Source organism: Furipterus horrens, unplaced genomic scaffold (genome assembly GCF_987537825.1).
Source record: "Furipterus horrens unplaced genomic scaffold, mFurHor1.1.pri manual_scaffold_4, whole genome shotgun sequence".
Taxonomy (NCBI): Eukaryota; Metazoa; Chordata; class Mammalia; order Chiroptera; family Furipteridae; genus Furipterus; species Furipterus horrens.
In genome coordinates this window covers 6,438,228-6,450,676 of record NW_028327174.1, presented here as the reverse complement: position 1 = coordinate 6,450,676, position 12,449 = coordinate 6,438,228, and the positions used below count along the sequence as shown (strand labels likewise).

Genomic DNA, 12,449 nt, shown 5'->3' with positions numbered 1-12,449 from the left:
GCTTTCTAAAAAGATCAGGCAGGCACATCCCCTCTGTGCTTGCTTGCTGAGAGTTCCTTTTGTCCAAAGTGCCCCATCGGTGGGACTTTAAAAAGCAAAGGGAATTGAATCCTCTTAGGCATCATCCCGTGGTGTGATAAAAATAAGAGCATCTACTGATTGCTCAGCATTCACTGTGGGCCAATGCTGTGCATTATCTGGCCTAATCTTTCAATGCGCTCTTCGAGGGAGGGACTGTGGTCAGTTCCATTTCACAAAGGAGGCCCAGGAACAGGAAGTGACCTGCTCCAGGTCACAGGCTGGTAAAAGGCACAGCAGGAGTTGAACACGGGGCGCTTGGCTCCACAGGCTGGGATTGAGTCCTGGTTCTGTGTAACTTGCTGGGCATAATTGTCAGGGGTGTGTTTGGCTGCAACTAACCCAAGAGCCAACCAACAGTGGCTCGAGCAAATTCGGGGGTATTTTTTCTGATATAACATGAAGTTCTGAGGTCAGTGGTTACTGGTGATAGCTCTGTGAGGTCCTTGTGATTTTTCATGGTCGCAGGGTGGCTGCTGAAGCTGTAGGCATCTTGTCTGCATTGCAGGCGGGGAGCTGGAGAGACAGGGAAATAACATGTTCTTTCCTGGATCCTTCCCCCATCCCAGCACACCTGGCCGGAACTGGGTCTCGTGGCCATCTGTAGCTGCAAGGGAGATTAGGAAAACAGGAAAGCTCATTGAATTTGGCTACATCCACCAAGAATTGTTCCCTGGTGCTAGGCAAGATTGGAGGAAGAGAATGCACATTGAGTGGGCTATTCTCAGGCCCTCCCAGGGCCTGAGTTTCTTTGTCTGCTCTCGGCAAGAGCTGTGACCTTACCGTATCTCCAAGCCCTGGTCTGAGTTGTCAGTGTTCTGCCTGGGCTGACTGGGCTGGGCATGGAATCTGCTGCGAAATCTAAAGCCAAATGCCAACTGGTGCAAGCTCCACAGAGGTCTGTGCCTGTGAGCAGACCTGGCCGTGGTTATGGACATCAGAGGGTCATCACTGGGGCTGTTTCTAGAAGCTGTTGCAGCCAGCCTCCCTTCCACGTGGCTCTCTGTGTGTTATCTGTGGGTCAGGGAAACGCCGCATGTGTCAGCAGGCCCAGGCCACCCGTCTGGCCGTGACACTGGCTGTGCACTGTTATTTATCCTGGGCTCCCCAGGTCTGCGTGCTCTGAGGGCAGGGCCGAGGCTGAGTCGTCAGCCTGGAGTCCCCATACCCTTGCCCTGGCCAGCAGGGAGGAGGAGGCTCCATGACATTTGTCTCATATCTGTTGTGTCCAGGCTCCACAGAGCCGGCAGGAGGGTACCTGGGGTCATTTCCTTTGAGCTGAACTGGCCAATGGGTGGCTGTGGATCTGAGAAGGTTCCAGTGGGAACTTGGTGTGGATGATTCCTCACTTGCATATGGAGCAGAGTGGGAGAGTGGTGATCACTGCTCAGGTCTGTTTCCATGGAAACAGGATGCTACATGCCATGGGGGTGGGGGGTTAGACAGCAGAGCTTCTCAGGCCGCAGGTTGACAAGTCAGACACCAGTCAGTCACGAATCAGACAGGACGCTCTCAGTTTTACGGGACAGGAATCTGCCAGATCTGGTTTAAGGGAGTTTATCATCTTTACCGAACCCCGAGGGGTCTCCAGCTTCAGGGCCTGCTTGATCCAGAATCCTGAAAGATGTCCCCAGACAGCGTATCCTCCCATCCCACAGCTGCTCGTTCCTTGGTTCCGTCTGTGGTGGCTTTCTTTTCGAGTGGGAAGCGGAGGGTAGTCCTAGGGTTCACAGCCTACTCCTTCAGGTTCGACACAAAACCCGCCTTTCCCAGCCACTCCCACGCGTGCGAGTGCGGACTCGACCCTGCTTGACTTGGATTGGCTGGCGTGGGTCATGTGCTCATCCCTGAACCAATCACCGAGGCCAGAATGAGGCAGCGCTTTGATTGGCCAGACCTAGATCAGGGCCCACCGCAACGCTCTGTCCGAGGTCCCGGCACCTGTGGCACGTGGCCGGAGCGTGGGGAGGATCGCCCTGGCAAGTCCCAGGACTGTTACCCCTAAGAGCAGAGAAGGGACCTCCAGGCAGGCAGAAAGCACCCCCTGTTAGGTGGTTAACCAGAATTCTGTTTGCTAATTGGGCTGCGTGCTCTTGCATCTTCACAATCCCGAGGATCTGAGCTTGGTGATCCCATTTTGCAGATGAGGAAGTGGGGGCTCGGAGGGAGGAGCGGCCTGCCCCGCTGCAGCGCCAGTGCGAACCAGGTCTGGGATGTGCTCAGGTACACCTGCCCCCAGAGCCCATGCCGACTCACAGTGTGAGGGGTTTTACTTTTTCAGAGGCCAAAATATGCTACGTGATGTGCCCTGGAGGACCGGGGCAGCCTCGCCAGCCCGCAGAAGGATGAGGGTCCCCGGAGCGGGACATTTCTCCCAAGCTTTCGTAGAGCTGAGAGTGGCTCTGTCTCGTGGTGGTGCCAAGACTACTTCATGGCAAAATGGAGCTAAATTTCATGGGGCGTAGATACGAGGTATATTTGGAACATATTCAATTCATATATTGTCGGTTATCTGACGTTCAGACTTAACTGAGCATCCTGTATTTTTCTGGCAACTTTACCCAGAGATAAAGTCGCTGGAGTAGTGTCACCTGAGTGGAGCCTTGGTGACAGAAGTTTCAGGGTTTCCTGCCATTGAGGTCCCTGGTGCTGCCCTGGTTCCTGCCCGCCTGGGATCTGTCTGTGCCACCCTTCCTTCAACTTTGTAGCCCCTCATTCACCCTTTACTCTGAACTTGGCCCAGGTTGGTTCAAAGCATCATTTTCTTTATCAGTCAAGTGGGCTTAATAACCCGTGTTCTCTTCTGTTCTCATAAGATTTGTGTGAGGATATATGGGTGAAAATGACCCATAAATCAGTGCTGACCAAAGTCAAGGGTTAATGTTACTATTCTCTAATTTCCACGCTCCATTATTTCCTCCCTCCCTCCTTCCCCTCCTCCACTGAATACCTACTATGTGCTGCGTGCGGGGAGAGTGGCGTGGGCTGGTGGTCTAGTTACTGGCCAGCACAAGCCTGAGTCATCACAGCTGCCTCCAGACAGCGGATCTGCAGTTTCCAGCCTCTCAGCTTCCTTTCCATTAGGTACATCTTAAATTACATTTTAAGAAAGCCCCCGTGGGCCACTTGTAAAGATTGAGGAAACACCCTATTTTTATCAGCAACACACAGAAATAATCTCCTGGGAGGGGTATTTCCTGGAAAGATGTTAAATCTCAGTCATCGATGTTTCTTGTTAGCTCTAAGCTCTTTTTCTGATCTCGTCCTTCAAGTTATTTGTTTGACAAGCTGGCATGGGGACCCCTGGGCTGGGCCCTGACACCTGCCTAGGACTTGGAGCTGGTCCCGGCTCTGAGGAACAGGGACAGGACAGAGCAGGCCTCAGAGCCAGTGGGGCGCTGGGCAGGGGAGCTCAACTCTCCCTTGGGGGCCGGGGTCTGGAAAACTGGGAGGGGCACTCCAGGTAGAAGGCCTGGCAAATGCAAAGGCCCCTAGGCTGGAAACAGCATGGTACACTCTGAGAGCTGGAGAGGTTCGAGTGCCTCTTGAATGCAGGGCAAGTGTGGGGCAGTGCTGGGGTTATGCTGGAGAGCTTCCAGAGGCCTCTCCTGCCTGGGCTTTCTCCGGCAGGAGGTGGATCCGGGGAAGGGTTGAAACAGGCATCATGGGATTCGTGGACAAGTGTGTCCTGCGGCAACGAATGAGGCTGACACTGTTTGGCCGTGACTTGTTCCAGGCTCTATTCTAAACACTGAGTCCATATAGGAACTCTTTATTTTTTTTATTTTTAAAAATATGTTTATTGATTTTAGAGAGAGAGAGGGAGAGAAACACCCATGTGAGAGAGAAAGATTGATTGGTTGCCTCCCATACACGCCCTGACCGGGGACCGAACCTGCAAAGTAGGCATATGCCCTGGCTGGGAATCGAACCCTCAATGTTTAGGTGCATGGGGTTCAGTGTGACTTGCCCGAGGTCACGCAATGCACTGGCGGCAGAGCCGGGCCTGGAACCCAGGCTCCGTGCTGTAGCCTCTGGCACAGCGCCCCGTGCCCGCGGCGTTCCGGGTGCTGCCTTGTGAGTTGTGCTTACGAGTCAGCTGGGGGTTGCTCAGGAGCCAGAAGGCGGCCTGCCCTGATGACTGATGAGGTGCGGGGTGTCACGCAGAGCTCCTGGACCCCCCGCAGCCTGGCCATGTGACCTGGGCTCGGCAGTGGGCTCCATAACCCCACCGTGGGGACGGGTGTGAAGCGCTCCGCACAGGCGCATAGTGAGTGCTCACAAGACCCTTCTGAATCAGCCAGGACGCTGAGCTGCCAGTGACAGACGCCAGTGCAAACGGGCCCCAAGCCCCACAGGGAATGGACTGGCTCACAGAACTAGGAAGTACGGGATTCGGGTACAGCTGGAGGGAGTGGTCAGACCATATGGTCAGGATCCTGCCTCTCTCCAGCTCTGGCCTCAGCCTTCCTTTGTGCTGGCAAAATTCTCAGGCCACCACAGAGGCAAGATGGCCGTTAGTGCCTCCGGGTGTCCAGGCAGTGCCAGCTCAGGGGCTGGGTCTCCCCGGGGTCATATGCCCATCCTGAGCCAGTCATGGTGGCTGGGGGACGGTGTCCCCACGTTGACCAGGCCTGGGTCTCTGGGCCTCTCCTGGGACCCAGGGGGGACTGGGAGGCTCCCCAGCAGTGGGGGCGGTGTCCAGGCCCACTCCAGCATGGCCACACCTGAGTCCCTCTCCCCAGATGACACCTGGGAACTGGGTGCACCACCTCCCCCGGGGTAAAGTCAGGACAAAGGTGCTCACTTTACAGCAGAATTACTTACCTAATTAGGCACTCGGGAGCTGGCAGGAGGCAGTGGGGGTTTTGCTGATTTTTTTTTAGCACTGAAGCTGCCTGATACAATAACTGAGTAATTAGGAATTAAAATTTTCTCACTCCTGTAAGTGATGTCTTACTTGGGGCCTGAGGGAAGTCAGCCCAGTGATTATTCACCCACAGTGGCCCCTCTTCACCTCCTTTTTTGGGGGCATGGGACACTCCCACAGCTGTCGTCCAGAGTGGGAGGAGGAGGAGGGAGGTAGAAGAGGGTAGGATATTACCTGTGACAGGTGTTATGCTACTAGACTCCCTGAGTGCCTACTGTGTGCTGTGGGGCTGGTGTGGGGTGGGGGGCGGGCTGTCTCTGAAGAGGAGAGAGGTGCCCCACCAGTATTCAACCAGTCCGTTGGTGACACCGCAGCCCCTTCCCTCACTGGTCCAGTGCTGAGGACCACATGGGCTCTCAAGGGTCCTGCTGGGATGGCACCCCCATTGTCCACAGTGGTCACCTGCTCAAGTACAGCCCCTCACTGATTTTTCTCCCTCCCCCCTCCCTCCCTGTGCTTCCTGGGATCACCTCCCAGAAAAACCACTGCTCCCAAGCCCTTGGCTCAGGGGCTGCATCTGTATGTGAAGGAGCCAGAGCAGAGAGGGGCGCTCTCAGCCTGGGCTGCAGGGAGGGCCTGGGCAAGGCTTCATGTAGGAGGCGGTGTGCAAGGAAGGGTGAGCGTGAGGAGAAAGGCCACGGCGCAGAGGAGGGGCAGAGAAGGGAGCATTTGGGGAGCTCCGCGGGCCTGGCATGGTGCCTGGGATGCCTGGATTAGGAGCAGGTTTGGGGGGAGGGGATAGATGCAGTCAGGAGGGCCTTGAAGGCGGTGGCCAGGGGCTTGGTCTTTGATCTGAGGGCCATGGGGAGTCACTGGAGGTTTAACTTGGGGAGGGACACAGCTAGATTTGAGTTTTAGGAGGATTTCTCCTGCTCAGGATGGGCTGTGGGGGGAGGAGGCAGGAGGCAGGGGACTAGCAGGGAGGCTGCTGCTGCTGTCAAGAGGGAGAGATGGCTCCCGGACTGAGGCTGGGGTGGCGCAGCTGCGGGTGGGCTTGCCCTGCTGGGCTTGCTGGTGCACGGAGTCACCATCAGGAGCGGAGACCCCATAGTTCTTCCCTCCCAGCTACGTGTGCTCCCCACCTCTCCCCATCCTTGTCCAGTGTACCCTCTTTCTCTCAGAGAAGAATGAGTTTTAGGAGTTTTCATTGTGCACCTACTATGTGCTCTTTATCATTGAATGCATTTACATCCAGTCTTGTTCCTCCTCCCCCAGACAGGAGAGGCAGGTGCAACAAACACCCCTCAAAAGGTTCACGGAATATGGAAGAGAAAGGACCCGTTTAGGCAAATGGATCCCCTGGAAGGACCCACAGTGCCAAGATCTTTCACACTGCTAAGAACTCAGTAACTCACTACATTTCCCCTTTTGACTTGACTGCCAGGAAGCTCAGACAGAGCTAAGATCTTGGCACTAAATCACCAAGAAATTTCTCTTGGGGACTTTTCAGTGGGGACCCTGAGGGCTGCAACTGATAAAGTCTTGGGAATTTTTGCAGGTGTGTTCCCACACTGAAGACCTGGAGGGTCAGGCCAAGGGTGAAGGGCAGGGGCCAAGGGTGAAGGGCAGGGGCCAAGGTGGGTGCCCCTCACTTAATCAAGAACTAAGAGTCCCAGACTGTGGGCCCTGGAGCCCGCGCAGCATGTGGGATGGGGCGTCAGAGACCAGACGGGGCTGTCCTGAGGGCTCCCGTAGCAGCCGTGCCCTGGGTGGCTTGTGGTCGTGTCTGCCCTGGTCCAGGGGAGCATGGATGGGGTTGGCGTGGGACCCACATACTGTGAGGGGCTAAGAGGTTAACACAGGGGGAGGGGGGGAAGAGTGCTGGCAGGCATCAGGCCTTCAGGACCCATTTGCTTTCTTCCAACCGTCCTCCATGAAGCATCTATTTGTTTTTATTGTGAGATTTCATGGGGATGGGAACCATCCTGGTCTGGCACCTGCTGGAGCTCAGCAGGCAAGCCCTGGGGCGCCTGGAACATAGTACCAGGCTGGGTTCAGTCTGGCGTGCACTGGGATCCCCCACTCCGGCACGCTCAGCAAAGCGTGAACAGAACCTTGGGTGACCCGGCTCTCCCCGGGGCCACGTGCTGCCCCCATTGGCAGGATGGAGAGAGCCAGGGCAGGAGGAAGAGAGCTGCCTTTGTTCGAGGGGGTGGGGCATGGGGGAGGGGCTGGCGGGAGCTGAGCCTGGCAGCCTGTGATGGGGTGATGTGGTCGCTCTCCGGAGCCTGGTCTGCGTGTGTGCGTGTGTACACGCGCGTGCATCAGTGTGCGAGCGCCTGTTTGTGTGCCCACGTGTGCTACCCCCGCAGCGCCTTCCTCACACATCTCTCCTTGGCTGCCTGGAGAGCTCTTTCTACAAAATATGAAAATGACAGTTTGGCTCACCCACGCACGGAACCCTCGTGCAGCTCTACCCCCCCGATGCCCCCTTCCTCAGATCACCCTCTGCCCTCCCTCACTGTCCCCTAACTTCCCATCTCAACCCTCTCCCCCTCTGCCTGGCTGCTGCCCCGGCACCCCTCACCCCCTCCCTCCTCCTTTGCTCCCCCAGGTCTCTGCCTCTTAGCTCTAGGTCTCCGTCACTTTTGGGTCACGCCCCCTCATCTGAATTTGGGCTCTGGTAGGGGTGGGTGTTAATGAGGATGTCCAAGGAGTGAGTTTGTGCCCGTGTGCAGCAATGGTTGTGTGCAGGTGTGCGACTCTGTGTGTGTAAGAGGGAGTGGGGGCAGGGATGGGGGGGGGAGGGAGAGAGAGAGAGAGAGAGAGAGAGAGAGAGAGAGAGAGAGAGAGAACAGAGCCAGCGCCTGTGCCCCAGAAAGCTGGGGGATGGATGAGGCATTTCAGGCAAAGGAAGCTTTCACTCAATTACTCTTCAAGCAGCGGGAGGGAGTGGTGGCTTTACAACAATCAGACAGGTTTGCATGTGTGTGGAAAAAGCCTTCGTTTCCCTCTGATGGTGGTGACAGGTGGAGCTGGCAGCAGTGCAGGAGCCCTGGGGTGGGGGGTTGGCAGTTTGCGGGGGAGGGCTTGGTGAGCGGGGCAGCGGGGTCAGGCTGGGGCTGTAGCCCGGTCAGTGGGGGGAAGGGGAGGGGGCAGGGCAGGTGGCATGTGAGGAGGTTGGATCTGGTGGAAGGGAAGGGAACCACAAAGGGGACCTCAGAGACCTGCCTCCTGTGCAGACCTGGGGAGATGTCCCAGAGGAGGCAAACTGCCTCCAGGGAGCTGCAGGGCTGGTTGACCATGAGGGGGAGGGGAGGGCGAGGCTGAGGCTGAGACCTAGGGCAGCAGTGAGGGCTCCCGTGGTGTCTTTGCCTTGGAGCCTCTCCCCTGCCCGAGTGGGTGCCATTGAGGGTGGCGGCCGGGTCTGGGTCATTCTTGAGCCTGTTTTCACCGACACTGCCTTGGTTCAGTGAGGGCCATGGTGTGGAAACACCTCCAGAACTCCAGGGGCCATGGCGCAGAGCCTTAAAGAGTAAATGAGGTCCCAGTGGACAGAGATGAAGGTGGTGTTGTTGGTTGCCACCTGGGGTCAGCCCGGGGATCTCAGGGTCAGGAATGGGGCTGACCTTCCCTTTGCAGAGGCTGCTCTGGAAGTGGGGGTGGAGGTCACCTGGCCCAGTGCTGGCACCCAGTGGGGACCCAGGGTTTCTGCTCCTCCATTCCCTCTGTCCCCAGCAACAAATACTGATCCTCAGGACAGTCTAGGAGGGTGATGTCACTGCTCCCGCTAGGGGCAACGTCATCACTCCTGCTAGGCGTGATGTTACTGCTCCCACTAAGGGTGATGTCGCCATTCCCGCTAGGGGCGATGTCACCACTCCTGCTAGGGGCAACATCATCACTCCCGCTAGGCGTGATGTCACCGCTCCCGCTAGGGATGATGTCACCGTTCCCACTAGGAGGGTGATGTCACCGCTCCCACTAAGGGTGATGTCACCATTCCCACTAGGGCTGACGTCACCACTCCTGCTAGGATGGTGATGTCACTGTTCCTGCTAGGGGTGATGTCACCACCCCTGCTAGGATGGTGATGTCACAGCTCTGCTCACAGGAGGAGACGGCCTGAGGCCATGCAGCAGGCTAGGGCCTAGCCCTGATTCTGACCTCCCAGGCAGGTGTGGGCGTACATGGGTGGGGGTGGGCGGCCAGAGGCCTCTGTGGTCTGGCCTGTGGCTCTGCCCTTTCTCTCCCCAGCATCCCTTACTCGCTTCCCTTTTCTCCACAGGATGGTGGAGTACTCGCTGGACCTTCAGAACATCAACCTGTCAGCCATCCGCACTGTGCGTGTCCTGAGGCCCCTCAAAGCCATCAACCGTGTGCCCAGTGAGTTGGCGCCCCTCCCCCCATCCCTGGCCCACAGAGACACCTGTTCACTCAGAGAAGATTGACCAGAACCTTTCAGTGCCAGGCCTGTGCTGGGCATGGGACCTCTCAGTGACCAGACAGATGTCGGTCCTGCTCTCATGGGGCTCATGGGTCAGTATTTGGGCCTGAAGACGCTGGAGGATGGCCTTGATGCCTGAGTCCCCCCAAAACTTGGGCTGCAGCATGCTGGGGAGTCTGGCTTTTCAAGAGCAAGTTTCCTTGGGGGGAGGTGGCTGTCACCATGGGTAAGGTGTGGAAAGAAGCTGCTCAGTTTGAGGGAGGACACTGGGCAGCTTTTTGCCGAGGAAAGGGTTCCAGACTCCCTCCCTTGTGCTAAGTGATTTAGAAGTTGAGCTTTATTGCCTATTCATATGTGAAAGCTGTCCATGTTGGGGCATGTGCACACATGAGGGGTGTGCACACGTGGGGGCACATACATATGTGAGGATATGTGTACATGAGGCTGTGTCAGCACATGTTAGGTATGTGCACATGTGGGGGATCTGCACATGTGAGAGGTGTCCATCTGTGGGGTGTGCACATGTGAGGGGAGGACGTTGGCCACACACCCCTTGTGCACATCTCTATGCGGAGGCCTCTGGGCTGGGCCTGGGATGGGGCGATGCACATGCGTGTGTGGGCACCTGTCCCCCCTCCCCCCTCTCTCATTGGATGGCCTCTGGCAAGTCCCCAGCACCGACCTGCCTGGTTCTCTGGAGAGGGGCAGGATGGGCCCTGTGCTCCCTCCTGGAGGCTCCAATTTTGGAGCCTGCACAGACCAGGGGGTCCAGAGGGGAGTCCGGGTCCTTCCCCAGGGGCCTCCTCCCGGCTAACAGGCTGCATTGGGAGGCCCAGGGGGACGGACCAGTGGAGCAGACTCCACCTCTCAGCTGGCAAAGGAATCTTGCTCTTGAAACTGGCATGGGGAATGTCGAAAGTGTGAACACTCTGGGGTCCAAAATATAACTAGAGCACCCCTCCCTTGAATTAGAAGCTTCACGCTGCTTCCCCTGGACAGGGGACTTAAGGTCAATTCATATTCTTGAGTAACTTAATTAACAGGAGCCTCAGGAAGTCAGAGAGGGTCCATTGATCCAGCTTCCCCTTTACCAGAGGGGCAGCTTTGTACCCAGGGGCCATGCCCTCTGCCAAGAGTCACCAGGGTGTGAGTGGCATGGGGGACACAGGCTCTCTGAAGTGCTTCCTCGAGAGGTTTGGTTGGTTACCCCTTTTTTTCCTAGAGTTCCCCTGAAACATTCCACATCCTTCCCTGTACCTTTAGAGCTGCTTCTACCCTGAGGTTCATTCTTTTTAACAATAGCGCATAGTTTTCAAGTTCGCCACTAGATGGCAGACAGGAGAGCTGCGAATTGGCAAAGTCAAATTATAGGTTATTGGTGACAAAGCTGTGGAGAGTGGGGTGGCTGCCTGCCGTTTAAAAAGTAGTTTAAAAACAACCAACCAGGAAGACTCAGTTGGGTCGTCCGGGAGTGCAAGTTCTGGGTTTCGGCTGCGCCAGGAGCATGCTGTGTGAGTTGGGAGGTCCCTTAGTGTCTCTGGGCCTCAGTTTCCCCACTTGCACAAAGCAGGGGGAAGGGCTGGATTAGATGCATGGTTTTCAACTTTGTCCAGGATGGGTGGGGGATTTGAAAGTCATGGTGCTCTTTATAAAGCCCCGTAGAATGTGTCCCTCCAACACACCCCTGAAGGTTTCTCTGGCCACGCAACCGTTGATGGACAAAGGAAAGGGGACGAGGTGGAGGAGGAGGGTGGGGAGTGAGGGAGAAAGCACCAGACTTTGAGTCAGGAAGCTGGACTCTGGTTGCTTGCCGTGTGACCTCTCATAAGTCTCCAGCCCTTTCTGAGTCTTGGCAAGATGGAGCTAGATTATCTCTAAAAGTGCCCTCTTCTGGTACCAGCCGATGCCAGTCCTCGCCTGGCTTACACATCCCTTAAGCCTGTGCAGTGACTCCCAAAGCCTCCTAGCCAAGCCATTTAACTACAAAAGTGGTTTTTCTCTCTCTCTCCAGTGAGGAACTAGGGCAGTCACTGCTAAGGCCTGAGCCAGCTGAGTCTGAGCTGCTGGCCCACATGTGCATCTGGCCACAGCACACCCGGGCCCAGGCCGTGGAGTGGGGAGGTACAGAGGCCCGGGGAGCTCAGGGGAAGCTGGGGGAGGTGCTGAGCCTGGCCTGGGCCATTGCCCACCCCCGAGAGCCCGGTCCAGCCACAATCCCTGGTTCAGCAAGAGCTCATCTCCATGCAGAGGCCTCTGGGCTGGGCCTGGGCTGGGGCGGTGCAGAGAGGTGGGGAGCGAGCTCCCAGGGCAGGGCTCCTGGCCTGAGCAGCACAACCAGCCACACTGCGGGGGGGGGGGGGGGTGCTGTCAGGCCCCAGCTGCAGGACCAGGAACTGGAGGTTGGCTCCGCACTCACAGGCCCTCCGCTTTGGGCCTCTTTTTCTCCTGTGATAAAATGGGGTTCCATAGGTTTGTTTGGTGAAGATGAAATGCCATAATGTGTGTAAAGAGCTTAATGGGGAGCCTCCTATGCAGTAAGTGGTTAATTGATGCTACTGTTTTGAAGAGGTGCTGGGGGCATGGAGGATGGGAGTGGGGCAACCTCAGGGCGTCTTTGCAGAATCTGGTTTTCTAAGACGCTCACCAACTGCACAGAGGGTTGGGAGGGTGTTCTTGGAAGACACCCACACATGCAAAGGTGGGAAGGAGGAGCCAGCCTGGGGACAGTGTGGCTGGACAGAGGACTGCAGGTGGGCAGAGCAGGAGGTGGCTTTCCAAATCTTCCAGAGATGTACTAATAATGTGAAATTTATCAGGTGCTTACAGTAGACCCGTCATGGTGCTTTACACAGGTGATATTAGTTCATCTTCGCAACAGCCCTGGGATATTGGCCCACTTTACAGATTCGGAAACTGAGGCAGAGAGAGTGTGAGTAACTCACCTAAGGCCACACAGCTGGCTGTGGGCAGAGAGAGGGTTTGAACCTGCGCTGGAATTACCCTAGAGCTCTTCGCTCCTTTTCATGACCTCCTTTCCTTCCTTTTAGCATGTGG

The 12,449-nt window shown here is 56.6% G+C and overlaps 1 protein-coding gene across 1 annotated transcript in view; it reads left to right on the top strand.

The window, feature by feature from the left end:
* Positions 1 to 12,449, top strand: part of CACNA1I (calcium voltage-gated channel subunit alpha1 I) — an 87,955-nt gene that overhangs the window by 23,922 nt on the left and 51,584 nt on the right. Inside the window, exon 4 of the mRNA XM_090275324.1 lies at positions 9,237 to 9,334. Coding sequence (XP_090131450.1) covers positions 9,237 to 9,334 — 98 coding nt within the window. The remainder of the gene's footprint in view (positions 1 to 9,236; positions 9,335 to 12,449) is intronic.